The 15,064-nt window shown below is 29.5% G+C and overlaps 1 protein-coding gene across 1 annotated transcript; it reads right to left on the reverse strand.

The window, feature by feature from the left end:
- Window positions 1-1,892: 1,892 nt before the first annotated feature.
- On the reverse strand, window positions 1,893-13,865 carry LOC111687927 (serine-rich adhesin for platelets). The gene is made up of 7 exons (XM_023450412.2): window positions 13,465-13,865; window positions 13,260-13,387; window positions 12,135-12,205; window positions 3,893-6,685; window positions 3,749-3,820; window positions 3,486-3,692; window positions 1,893-3,421 (listed from the first exon to the last, which is right to left on the reverse strand). Exons 1-7 carry the CDS (start codon window positions 13,509-13,511, stop codon window positions 3,185-3,187), a joined length of 3,555 nt encoding a protein of 1,184 aa, XP_023306180.2. The 5' UTR covers window positions 13,512-13,865; the 3' UTR covers window positions 1,893-3,184.
- Between the last annotated feature and the right edge of the window lie 1,199 nt (window positions 13,866-15,064).

A 15,064-nucleotide genomic window follows, 5' to 3' on the forward strand; every position in this document is an offset into this window, starting at 1 on the left:
ATTAAAAATATATTAAATGAAATGCAAGTTGTTTTGTTTCTTTTGTTTAGGTGGTTGGCCGTAAAAAAGTTAAATTTACTTGTTCATTGATTAATTTTGTTGTTGATACAATTGTTTTTCTTTAACTTTTGTTAATGGATGTTAAAAAGTTTCATATAAACACAAATGATTATTTAACATTATATAAAATTAAACATTTAAAAAAATGTTCAAATTTTATCAAATACAGTTCAACAAAATTTTAATCCATGAAACGAAAAAATTAATAAAAACGGCGTTTTACGCTATATTTGAACTATAAGTTTTGTTGCTCCGTCCTCTTTTGTAGACAAAGAATTCTTTTGTAATAAAAGCACTTTCATAGTAGAATTCCATAAAATAATAACCAAGAATAAACATATAACTTTCAGAATACCCCAATTTTTCAAGTAATAAGATTTTATATGAAAACCTTAAAACTCGATATTCTCACAAAATGTTTTACAAAGAATTTGGAAATTTCAATTTTTTATTTCGTTAGTAATTTCTACAATAACAAGTGAATATGTTATATTCGGATGTGCCGAATCATATATACCCACCACAAACTGTATGTTAAATTTTTAAACCGTGAGCGTATGAGTAATTTTCTGAACAGGACCATATTTACGTCAATTAAGAATCGATCAATTATGAATCGTATTTAAAACTCTTTGCTGAGGGAAAAATTTTATAGTCGTTTTCAGAAAGGGACCTTATATTGGGGGTAGGGTTATTTATGAACCGATTCTAAAAGAAATAGGTAGATAAGTTTTGGCTCCTAAGAAACTTATGTGTGTCGCATTTCATCACCTTATATGGGGGGTAGGTTCAATAATAGACCTATCCTCAAAAAATTTGATAGAATGATTTCGGCACGCGAGGAACTTAATTGTGTCAAAAGTTTTTTGCTATATTCGTATTTTTTAGTCAGTAATAAGCGATAAAGTAAATTTCTAAATGGGATCCTGTATGGTGAGGATCGGTCCATAATTGACCCTAATCCTCACCAAATTTGGTAGATAGATTTTGGCTCGTATAAAACTTACTTGTGTCGTATTTCGACACTATATTCATATTTTTAAGTAATAAATAGTAATTTTCATATAGGAGGTAGGGTCATTTACGGTCGAATTTTAAAATTTCATCGCTATACTCGAATCTTTATGCCAAAAATTAGTGTTAAAGTCATTTTCTGAAGGGGTATGGTCAATTACAGACCGATTCTCCAAAAAATTAGTAGAAAGATTTCGGTTTATATGAAACTTTTTTATGTCGAATTTTATCGCTATACTCGTACTTCTAAAATAGTTATGACCGTTTAAGCTGTGTTTTAGAGGTCCGCTTGTATGGTAGGTATCCGAAAACGTGGACTGATATTTGCAATACCTAACAAAAATTATCAATCGAGAATATTTATGCAAAATTTCAACTGTGTAGCTCTTTCCGTGTGGTTTTTATCGTGATTTACGATAAAAACCATGAAAATTTAGTTACAAAATCTTGTACCATCTAACAAAGCAAGTTAAATAAAAGCTTTTAAAAATAATTCAATTGAATTCATTCATATAAAAAAAGAATACTCTAAGAAAGTAATTTAATTGAATATTAATTCAAAGAATTAAATTTCTGAAATATTTACAACTAAATATTTTCAAAAATGTAAATAACACATCAAAATATTTAAACTAAAATTTAAAATTAATTCTATATAGAACTTATTCTGTCTCATTAAATAAAAGATATGATTATTTTTTTATACAATTTCATTTAATGTGTTTTTATTGTATATGCTTTTCAGCATCAATGCATAAAATATTATTTAGTATAAAGTCTTAAAAATAATACATAAGAATAAAAACTAAACTGAATTGTTGGGGTTAAATATTAATTATCATTTGGGGATTAGTTTTAATATGATATATTAACTATGGACTATGAGATTTAAACAACAAGCCAATGATTCGCCAATTAATAATACATATGTATGTTATTTTAAATATAGATAATATAAGCAACAACTTTCATGATAGAAAAATAAAAAATAATAGAAATAAACGGTTGTTTAAAGCAAATTTATAACAAGCTCTTTTTAATATATCATTCGTATTTAAGAAGGCAATTTGTGTGTATGGATTGAATATGACAGCAATATAAAATGAAATTAAACATTTATGTATATTAATAATTAATTAGTTAACATAGTTTAATAATTGTATGTTTTAAAAACTTACAAACTAAAATAAGAGATATGCATGTAAAAAGGAAAACACATTTCTTTAATTAAAAAAATGTTATAGGTTTTCGCTTGAGGTTAAAACGATATATATTTTTTTTTAGTTTTTTACGATTTTGTTTATAAAGTTCTCCTCAAGTTCATGGGATAAGGAATAAGAAGTTTTGAGTTGCATGTGAATAAGCAAAGAAATCATAATTGGCACTCAATGTGTATTTTATTTTATTTTTTTTTTTTTTTTGAGAAATAAAAAATTAAATGATGAAGGTCTTGTATATGAACGATGGGAGATTATTTTTTTGTTTATTCAATTCTCTTTCAAAAATAAATACTAATTTCAATATTTAATACATTTTCTTAGTTTTTCTTTCGTTTAACTGAGCAGCACTAATTGTGTTTAAGGACATCATCATTGTAATATTCCTGATGTTTTTTTTTAAGGCAGGAACTTTAACAAACATTTTTTAATTTTCAATTTTCATATCTATAACAATTTCAAAAATATTTTATAAATTCTGTATTTGAGCAGAATATAATTTACAATACTCAAAATTTATAATTTTTATATTGTAAAATAATTTTTTTTATTTTTTTCTTTAATAAATGCGACATACAAAAAATACAGTCGAAATTAATAATTAGCCAAAGTTAGTACGGATTAATGGGTTTAATTGATTGATCAGTTGATTATCAGTTTTGCTTTATAATAATTACGAAATCAGTAATAATATAAATGGACAAAAACTGAGTTTTTCACTTAGTACACATGTTAAGTATACGCTTATAGTTAAAATGTAAAGGGAGAAGTTAGAAGGTCCTTATATAGACATGCTAACATATTTGAGAACTTAAATAAGTTTATGAGATAAAAAAGAGAGCAATAAAAAGTAGTTTCTTATGGGAAAAGAAATATAAAAATAATATTTGTATTTATTTATCAGTTTTTATAAAACTCGATGGTCTTGGAAGTCCACTGCGTTTTATATTCGAAGGCGGCCTAAGGCCAGATGGCTTTGGAATACCTGTAGAACCGATGCTAATTTTGGTTAGAGCCGCTGTAGTATTTGATTTCAACGCACTGCTATTATTAGAGGTACCTGGTGCTTTTATAACCGTAGTTTTATTAAGACTTTGAGCGCTACCTCTTGAAGAAGCTGACGACATACTCTACAGTTTAAAATTGATAATTTTATAATTAATAACAATATATTGGAAACATTATAACACTTACATCTGTTGGAGACTGTCTTCCCGCATCACAATCAGCATTTGATGCGACTGGTTGCATTCCTTTGGCTGTAACTGTGAGACTATAGTAACCTGAAGATGGTCTTGCCAAACCGGCACGTTTTGCAGCTGCACCACCTTGCACTGCAGCTCCAGGAGCTCGTATGCCAGATACAAGTTTCGGAACTTTAAATACTGACTCGTCAGATTTCTAAAATCACAAACAAATTGTTAAATTTAATAATTGTCATATTTCATAATATTAACCTGTTGCGTGTTCGGCATTTGATTGCTGCTGGGATTTAACAAACATGAATTTCGATTTTGGTTTGCTTTGGCCTAAAACAAATATATATGAAACAAATAACAATATATAAAACTTTTATTAAATATTTAAACTTCATTATTTACCAATTTTTCTGTTGAAATTCCTGCTGCACTTGGTTTCTTAAGGCCAAAACTTTTAGGTGCTTGCAAGCCTCCACCGGTATTGTTGGCATAAGTATGATGGCTCGACAAGTTATGAAAAGATTTGGATTTGATACCCATTGGGCTTTTCAGTTCACCCGATTGCTTTTCATTAGGTCCACCAACTTGTGTGCGATTTAAGGAGACGTTCGCCGCACTTGATCCTTTTGATAAGCCAACATTCAATGCAGAAGTTGTAGCATTTAGATTTGTTTGTCGTGGAATAGATTTCTCTAGTTCGTCAGCCGAGGTCGCTTTGCTAACTGCGGAAAACTTTGTCAGTCCGCTAAGATATCGTGGTCGAGATAATGAACGAGGCTTAGAAGTTGCAACTTCCGGTGCTACAGAGACGGCAGTAGTAGCGGGTGCAACCTCTGGCAAGTTTCGAATATTAGTTTGTAATTTATCTTTTGGTTTCTTGTAAGTTAAGAAGTTAGGATTTATTTTCGATGTTGATTTATTCGTAATATTCGTCTCAACTTCGGATTTATTGTTATTGAAAACTGGGGAAGCTGTTTGATCACGTCTGGAAAACCTCTGATTCATCTGTTCGTAATCTTCTGTACTTTCAACGTTTACATCAGTAGCGTAGTCATCAATACAAGGCACATTTAATTCAAATCCCGAAAGACCATCTCCACAGCCCGCGTCTCCATTGCGGTTTTTGTTGATTTTAATAGTTTTAAAGCGATCACGATCCCGTTCACGTTTCTCAGCCAGTCTATATTGGCCAGAAGGTGTGGATTCTTTGGCGTTATCCGAATGTTGGTTTGAAAAAGTAGATTGTGTTTCTGGCATTAACTCAGTCTTTTCTTGCACCATTTCAAGGGGATTTTGACCACTTAAATTTTCAGTCTCATTTGTTATATTTGGCCGAATGTCACCTATAGCATCATCTTCCTTGTGTACTGTAAACGATGATCCCAAAGATACTTTATTACCATGCATTGAGCTCGATGATAGTGTGGACATATTAAAGTCATCATATAAACGACTTCGTCGACTTAAAAGGCGTTCGCCTCCAGTACTTGCAGAGCTTACCGAAGATAAACTAAGACCATTTGAAATCTTCGAATCTGTTATACTGCTCGTCGTAACAGAATCTTTAAGGGGACTCTTTACAACATCAGACAACGTTTCGCTTAACGCATGAGGCGATTCCACTAAATGCTCTTTCGATTTCTTGGAATCATCTTGTGTAACAATATCCATGGTCATATTAAGATAGTCTTTGGAAGAGTGGTCTTCCTCACCCAATATATCTGCTGATACTCTCATCATATCACGCATGTCCTTAGCTTCACGCGAAATTTCTCTTTGTTGAGATTTATCTCTATTTGGGCCATAGTTAAAGCGTCTTTTAATCGAGTCTAATGATTTTTTCATTTTCAGTTGCTCCGCATTCAACTCCACTTTACTAAATTCATCCAACATATGATCGAATTCTTCCTCATTGTTATTCGATGCAAGAAGATTAGCCTCAGCTTGTGCTAAATCCATAACGTTCTTCATTTCGAGCGAAGGACTCGGCTGTTCTAAATGTTTTAAATTCTTGTCAAATGTTGGATATATGATGTTAGTTTTGTTCATTTGTTCGTTGATTGCTTTGTGTTGATTGTTTTCAAAAGTCTCGTTAAGAACTCTTGTGGCATTAGCACCGGTAGGTGGAACTATCGGCGATATGTTACCATCATAAACCATTTTTAACGTTGGAGTGTAATGATGCTTATTATATCGTACACTCGATGCATGAGGAGTTGACATATAATTCTTCATGGTTGCAATGTTCTTTTCTACACCCTCGGGTGTTTCACAACGCGTATCTGGTGTGATATTTTGACATTCAAATGTTGAGTTTCCGGCTTTTACATTTTCTGTAACACTATCAGCACCTCCACTTCCCGTTGATAAACATATAGTTTCATCAAAAACTGAAGCAGGCTTTGATATATTCTCCTTTGCCGAATTTTGTGTATCCCCATAGTTTTGAGTTACGCTAAGAGCATGTTCCGAGGGTATGCTAGCATACATACTGTTTTCAACCAAATTATAGGTAATATCACCAATCATTTCATCTGACAAAATCATTGTACGCTGCAGAGCATTCGGAATTTGGTTACCACCACTATTGCTTACTGAAGTTTTTAATCCATGACACGCGGCTAATTCCAATTGCACACCACCATTAAAAGTTCTATCCATGTTGCTATTAACGATTTCTACTGTGCGATTATTAGCCTCGACGCTTTCTGTGGAGTTGTCCATAGTACTGCAACCCGATGCTGTTTTACTAAGGGTCAGAGAAATATCATCAATTTGTCCGATGTGTGAGTCTTTAATTAAAGTTCCATCGCTTGACATTGTCAGTGATTCGAGGGCCTTTCGGTCTCGAATCATGTCACTTAGGCTATAACCATCATTTGTTACTTTACCAGTTAGGTTAAAGTTACTAAATCCAACCGCATCTGAACCGCCAAAATCTAAACTATTGGTAGACTGCAAAAAGTTTATATTCGAAAAATCCGCTGATGTAATTAGCGAATTGTTCATACGGTCCATTGAGGCGTCCATGGATGAAAATGGTGGCGGTGATGTGTCTTGCAAAAATGACTTATGCATATTTGTGACCAAACCACCAATTTCTAAATTAAACATTGGATTATCTGGCTGTGAATGCATAGCATTTTGTTGGTGATGATTATTTGGCTGATACTGTGAAGTATTCGTTGAATTTGTCTAGAAATAGTAAAATATTAATATTAAAACAATTGCTACCATAAATAATATTATAAGGAAAACATGTATGAATGTATAGTCGGGCATGACCGTCGATATAATACCCTTAACATTTTAAAAATGTGGATTATTGACAAAGAAAACTGTATATTTAAATAGTAGTATTTATGACGTCAAAACCACAATTCGATGGTTTCGGTTGAATGGGGGCTACGCGAAATAATAGACCGATTTTATTCATTTTTAATTGGAACATACGCCAATAATAGCGTTTGTGCGAAATTTCATTAAACTACATATATTCAAACATGTGACCTGTAACGTCCGCATAAGTGTTATATGGATACACAGACAGATAGACATAGATAGTGATTTTGAGGGGATTGATATGCTTTAAGATGAGGAAGGACTAATATTTTCGGGTGTTCCAAACATCAGCACAAACACCCTTCCCATTATATTGATGTAGGGTATAAATTGTGACTTGTTGCCTTGTACATTAGAAAAGAAACAATTTATGTATACACATTAAGAAAGGAGCTCTTAGCAATGGCAATGTTAGGAAAATAAATTAGTTTTTTTTATATACATACATGAGTCATTTGTTTTCAATGTGAATATACCTACATATACATATATAAATAAGCATTTGCGTCACTAACTAGTCAACATACGTATACAATATATCAAATAAATCACCAAAAATCACTACAAATTTATCCTGATATGTATATTATTTTAAAGCCTTATTAATTATTTACTTTCCAAATATATATTTACTGTAGTTTTTTATCTTCCTCAATACACAACTATCTTTTCCGCCGAAATTATAGCCATATATGAAGCTCTTAAGCTCTCCATTAATTCGACTAATAAGACTTTGATATGCACTGACTCATTATCTTCTATCAACGCTATAAGTAATCCTCACAGTAAAAATTACTATGCCAACTTTATAAGGAACCTTTTAATAAAACATTTTCCCAGAATAGTTATTGTTTGGGTACCCGGACATTGTTTAATTACCGGTAATGAATTTGCTGACTTATCGGCAAAACTGAGTCTCAAAGCACCTGTTTATTTAACTGAAAATCTCAATACATCTGATATAGTTAAAAACATTAAAAAATCTCTAGTACTTGAAACCGATCAATGGTGGTCTAAGACATCACTTTGGTATAAAGAGATTAATCATGAAAGAATTAATATCAGAAAATACCTTAACATAAACATTAAGGAAAACATTAATACCAAAGACTGTCAGAAATTTATAAGACTTAGGCTAGGGCATACATTAATAACTAAAAAATATTTAATAAATCCTCATATTTCTAATCAATGCCCTTATTGCAGAACTGGAACAATATCCATCAAACATATCCTAATCCATTGTACTACATTTAATTCAACCCGTAACTATATGTTCAACATGTATCCTGTTCGATTTCTTTCCAACCCTTCCATTAACAACATCAAAACTATTATTAATTTCTTAAAATCAACTAATATTTATAAAGACATATAAAAACACAAACATACTATTTTCCATATATCCAATACTCACTATTAATCTACTAATTTTGTATATACTTATAAGTAAGACATTATATTAGAAATCTATTATATATCTATTATCTATTATATAATCTATTATATTATATGCAATTATTTACTATTTGTATTTACATTTCCTCTAGCTGAAGGCCTCAGTTGCCATTGCTTAGTAATAATAAGTTATCCTAATTTCTTATCTTAAGATAACTTATAAATAAATAAATAAATAAATAAATAAATAAATAAATACTGTAGTTTAAGTAAAAGAGTTAAGAACTCTTCCAAGTAGTAATAGTAGTCATCTAGGCTTCTAAACAGAATAGTCCTGGACTGGTAGTATAAACGTTACTTAGAATTTGTTTAGTATTTTTAACCTAATAACTTAATAATTGAATTCTAAAAACGCAAAACACTTTATTGGACTGCAGATTCTGAAGAAAAATAACAAAATATGCCTAGAAAAATCTAGGCAAAAATATGAAACTTTGAAAACTAATATCCTCACAAGCATCATAGCAAGAACAATCAACAAGTGTACTTCTTAAAAGAAAGGACATTCAATTCACTATCGGTATCGTATTGTTGTATGTTATTAATATTTCGCACACAAACATTTTCGAAACACAAATAAAAGAATAGTGGAAACTTACGACATACAACAATATAGCTTCGATTGTGAATTTTCTTCATACATTTTCCGGATTTATGAATATAAAAAACAAATTTGTAACTTACAGCTAAAACTATCTAGTTATACTTCATCATAATGATTATACTTTTAACAAAGATTATTTTATGTAGATTACAGTTGGAATTTTGCTGCATTTCTAACAAGTAAGAGTGTTATATTCGGCTATGTCGAATCTTATATACCCACCATCAAATCTCGTTTGACTCGAATGAAACTAACTTATTTCGAATTCCATCTATAGACTCGTATTTTTAGGCCAGTTATAATCCTTAAAGTAATTTTCTGAATGGGACCTTATATGGGGGGTAGAGTTAATTATGGGTCGATCCTCATAAAATTTGGTATACAGAATTTGGTTCGTATTAAATTTATTTGTGTAGAATTTCATAGCTAAACTCGTATTTTTAAGACATTAATGAGCGTTGCAGTCATTTTCTAAAGGGGACCTTGTATGGGGGTAGGGTCAATCATGGACAGATCCTCATACAATTTTAAATAGTGATTTTGGATCATAAGGGTCTTACTTATGTGGAATTTCATCGCTATATTTGTATTTTTAAACAAGTTATGACTGTTAAAGCTGCTTTTCGAGAGGCCACTTGTATGGGGCTATCCGAAAACGTGGACCGATATTGCCCATTTTCAATACAACACAAACCTTACTTATTAGAAGTATTTATGTGAAATTTCAACCCTATATCTCTTTCCATTTAGACTCTATCGTGCTTTCAACAGAAAGAAAAACGGACGGACGGACAGACATGGCTAGATCGTCTTAGAATTTAATGACGTTTGGGTCTATGGCCAATATTTTGATGTGTTACAAACGGATTGACAAAATCAATTTACCAAAAATTAAATTAAGTTAAAGCTTAAAAAGCTCTACTTTAAATAATATTGCCGTTATTAGAATTTTTCTTATAAATATATTTTTTAGCAATATTCAGTTAATATAGAAAATTTAATTTAAATTAAACATGAAACATCGCTCTCTTAAACCTTTGGTTTTCTAAAAATGTTCATGTCAATTGATAGTTTTATTTTTAAAATTATGAACAACTGTTAATAAATCGAACAATCATTGTTTGAAACAACAGGTTTGCATTGATACTATATTTTACACAACATTTATATTATATACTATATTTATGTATGTTTTTAATATACATTCGTATGTATACTTTTTATTATATAAATACATTTCGTCACATAAACAAACAATAAACCGCTCTCATGTTTGCTGATTTATTGAATTCAAGGTCAAACAGTTTTTAACGGTCAATTAGATTGAGGAAATTAAGATATATTAAAAAGTGTTTAGGTGTTTGTTAAAAGAGATACATGAATACATATAAGAATTAATCTACACTAGCATTTGAAATGCGTAGAAATATACATACATATGTACATGTATGTATGAATCTGTTAAAATAAATAGTGATTATTTGTTTTATATATTTTATGTTTATCCAATAGGCATTAATTACTATTTTAAATATTTTTATATACAGAAAAAAGAATCAGCACAAATGTTATGAAATGCTTTTATTGACAAAAGTTACTTATATTTAAGATTAAGTTCCCAACTAGTATGAATATTTTAATTTTTATTTTTTTCAAACATAATCTAGAAGCCTTGACTTAAAATATTTCAAATATATTTTTATTTTCTCCTCAAAATGAGCAAGTCTTAATTTAGTATGATAGTACGTATTCTGAGTGGACAAACAGGATTACGAGCACATATGCAAAATTGGATGTGCGGAGAGGACAGTGAAACTCTGGAGCACTTTCTTTGCCACTCTCAGGCATTCGTCGAATTTAGATCCAAGTATCTTGGAAGTGATGTTATTCCGGAAATAACATTCCTGACTAACACTGATTGGAAGATTCTTAGGAATTACGTTCAGTATACTGGGTTTCTAAACAATGTAAAACAATTCATTCAGTTCCCTTTTTTTTCTCATGATAAGGAGCGCCCAACAGGCCCGATTGCGGCCTAGGTATATTTCTTCGGATTTGATGTAATATATATCCTCCTATGAACATAACCTAACCATTTGTTAAAAAAATGTATGTAATTTTCTTAGGAAAAGTTTGTATTTCTTTATGATTTTAAGATTAAAATCGATGAAATCTGCGCGTAATTGCTAAAATTTGTTAGCAAAAATTAAAAAAATCCGTCATGTACAAATTAATAAATTCTATGAACTTTTAATATTTTGAATGAAATTAGTTGGGAAAAAAGTCATGTTTGATTCATTCAATATATTACAAAATTCATTCCGGTGTATTAATTTCTTTTGTGTACCAAACATTATTATTTTAATTTTTTAAATCATTATTATTAGTATTTACATTTTTAGTGCAAAAAAAAAACATAAAAATATAAACATTTTTTAATTTAAATTAAATTATACAAATATGTAAAAAACTTTTTTTAATTGGAATAATCTTCCGCTGAACATATATTTGAATTTATATAAGGAATATTATCAAAAATTAAAACATTTTGAAATATTCGAATTATTTAATTTATAAAGCACTATTCACTTACAGGTAGCATTTACCTTTTGGTATATTTTCATTGAAAGTTAAAATTTTATAAACAAAAATTAAAAATTAATTAAATGAAATAAAAATATTATTTTAAAGAAGTTTCAAAAAGTCTATTTTTTTGAACAATAGAAAAATGATTTTTTTTTGCAAATAAAATAAGTCTATCATTTTGCATATAGTTTCTGTATGTATATAGTTTCTTATATATTAAGAAACTTTATTTTACAAAAATTATCTTGTTAAGTTTTTGCGTATAGTAGGCATGGATTATTATCAATGCAAATGAAGAGGTTTTAGTATTTTAAGTAAATGTGTAATCTTCGAAGGTACCTATGAGTCTTTCATTGAATTGTGAAAAATTATAGAATTAGTCCATTTTTTGGTTACATATGTATGTATACATACACACAAAAACTTAATTTTTGAAAATTATTAGTCCATAGTCAATAAAATGTTAAGTGTGCCCAAATGTAAACTGAACATAAAAAATAATCTAATACATACATTATTGCAAGTTTATGTCAATGCTTTTAAATAAACAGTAACATTACAGAAATATGAAAGTTAAAAATAATTAAAAAAGAAAAATAAATTTATATGCAACCACAACACAATGAAACAGCATTTACATAAATAAATACTTACGAATTGCAGTTCAAGATTTTGAGCAGATTTCCGTTTGGGTCGCGTGAATGTTCTGGAATCATATTTATAAGCTGTACACGAATATTTAAAACGTCATTGTAACCAACAATATCCATATTTAAGATTGCATGCAGAGCAGTTGAAAATTAATTTGAATGAATGCGTGGGAAATAAAAGAAAAGAGAAAAATATTAAAAATAAGAAGTGGAAACCGACTATACAATTAAAAAAACATTTAAAACTAAATCAAAAACTTTGGCATGATAGTACCTTAAGTATAAGAAAATTTCCAATAATTAAGAAAAATGAAAATGAGGGCAATAAACGTTAAAATTTTAACTAAAATATGCAGATTTTTCTTGCTTTCTTTTATAAACAAGATTCAATTCGAGTTTAAATGTGGGAATGCATTTCTGTCTAGTTACATATCTAAACTTGTTTAACTTCCTAACACTGTTGGTGTTATTATATACATTAGGGTAGCACCAAAATTAAATTCGCTAATGTTTCCGCAGTAAAATAAAATTTATACATTATAAGCAAACATAGCTCAAAAATTTTGGCCTAGCAACAATATCTGATAAGATTTAAAATTGTTTTCACATTCTGATAATTGAAAGCGATTCTCAAAGACTTTTCACAAGGTATCAAAATTTGATACGTATCTTTTCTTTGTATAAAAAATGAAAATATTGAATGAACCTTTAAATAAGACCTTATTATCCTTTACCAAGCTCTCCATTTTAGAATGAAATAAGCTTATACGAAGGGAACCAACCTATTGAACATATGTAAGTATATATGTAAGTATGTTGGTAAAAATAATGATCAAAACCATGGGCTTAGAAATATTCATATATTATACATACTTATACATATATGTATGTATTACCTACATATGTTTGTTAATTACAAGTAAAGTGTAATTTATGTCAAATCTTTTTTTTCGTTTTTGAAGACATTTTAACATTTATGGACAAAACGAGTTACCGGTTGGTCGGTTAGTTGGCTGTTTAAGAAAGACCGTTGCTGCAGTAACCCATTTAAAGACATTGTAAACTTTCATACTCAAGTAACAAACAAATCCAAGTTTTTTATTTGTATTGTGGGACGTTTTTATTTTACCTTGTTCTTGTTGCTGTTGTTGTGGCTGTGAATGGGAGGAGGTGTTGTTTAAAGGCGGTATAACATTATTACTTTTCCATTGTTGCAAAATATTAGATATATCATCATGAGTTTTGTCTTCGAGAAATCTAAAACATTTAAAAAATGTTTTAATTGATTTTATGATTTAGCAATTAGCAATATTTTTCTCTTATTTAAAACTTACATAAAGGAATCATCTTTAAGTGCCTCATCAACATCTATAATATCCATGATGATGACTAAAAAATAGTTTGTTCAGCAATCAACAATAGACGTTATTCGTTCGTTTTTCTTTTTGATTTTATAATATGTTAGTTGTTGGTCGGGTACAGAAAGCAAGGGAATCAAATCTCAAGAAAAACAACAAATAACACGTATTTTTACTTGAGAGTCTTGTTTGATTGACCCTTTTATATTATTTCAATATGCTGGTCGCATATACAATTATACACTCAATTATTCACTTTTTTATTTTTTAGAAAACAAAAAATTAATTATTTTTCTGTTTTATTTGTAATAAGTATAAAATAAATTATGACAAAACTAAAAAAGGGTAAAAATTACAAAAAGAGGCACCACACGACGTAATTTTTTGCTAATTTCTCTTTATTTTGTGTTTTGTTTCCTTTTGACTCCTCAACTTTGTTTTTTTATTTTTCTTTCTGTATTTTTTGATTTCTTTTCTTTTGTACGAAGCACTAGTAATGTTTTATTTTTATAGCACTAAATTAATTTACATTTTAATAAATTTTTTTGTAGTGCTATTAACAAAATTTGTTCAATATTAAACTGTAATATTTTTGCACCAGTTTGTTTTATTAAATTTACATTTACATTATAAATAAAAATACAATTAAAAATGCATTGCTTGCTTACTCCCAGATTCAGAGACCTTTGCCGATATACATCACTGACGGCGACGGCTGACACAAAAAACTTCAGCGGCGACTTAAAATTGGTTGCAGCCGGATAAGTTTTCAGCGATATTAAACAAAAACTGAATCCCTGTGCCGACAAATAGTATTAAATATGTCGGCGGCGGATTAAAATCGACTGTAAGCCGGCGAAGTTTTCAACTACTTTTAGTTTTTAAATTTTCAACGATTTTAAATAACAACGGAATCCGAGAGATCAGAAAGTGGGATTTTGGAAGCAAATATATTGTTTACAACAACAAAACAGAGCAAGGATAAAAATTCTTAAAAATTAAAAACATATCCTTTCTCCAAAATTTACTACGATCGGCCTATATTTGACCTTATCCTCCATATAAAACATCTTGCAGAAAATCAGTTTCAAAAATATTTTGCATTAAAGAAATTATCAATAACGTAAAAACAAAGATATTTTATTTATTTATTTACAGCCAACCTGTTACAAAATGGGGAAGAAGAGGAAACAATTACTCATCTTCTGTGTAATTGCCCGGCCCTTGCCCCGGTCTTGATCGATACGTTATCAGGCAATAGGGTCGACATACTTTTCTGATCTATCAACTGTTCAACCTGAACGTATTTTTTAATTGTCGAAATAGGTGTTTAATTAAAAAAATTAAAATGTAATGTGTTTTCCGTTTGGCAAAGCAGGTTTGAATATTCTATTCCAAAACAAAATTTTTGAAATATTAAAAGGAGAAACTTTACGGCTTGAAGCTGAGTTTAGTGTAAAGTTTTACCAAAATAAACATGCTAATATTGCAGATGATCAACATGGCATCATCGCCTAAGCCACTTGAATTTCACTAATATGAAGAAGCTTATTAAAATTGAATGAATGGATGAATT

The sequence above is a fragment of the Lucilia cuprina genome, chromosome 5, assembly GCF_022045245.1.
Source record: "Lucilia cuprina isolate Lc7/37 chromosome 5, ASM2204524v1, whole genome shotgun sequence".
Classification (NCBI taxonomy): Eukaryota; Metazoa; Arthropoda; class Insecta; order Diptera; family Calliphoridae; genus Lucilia; species Lucilia cuprina.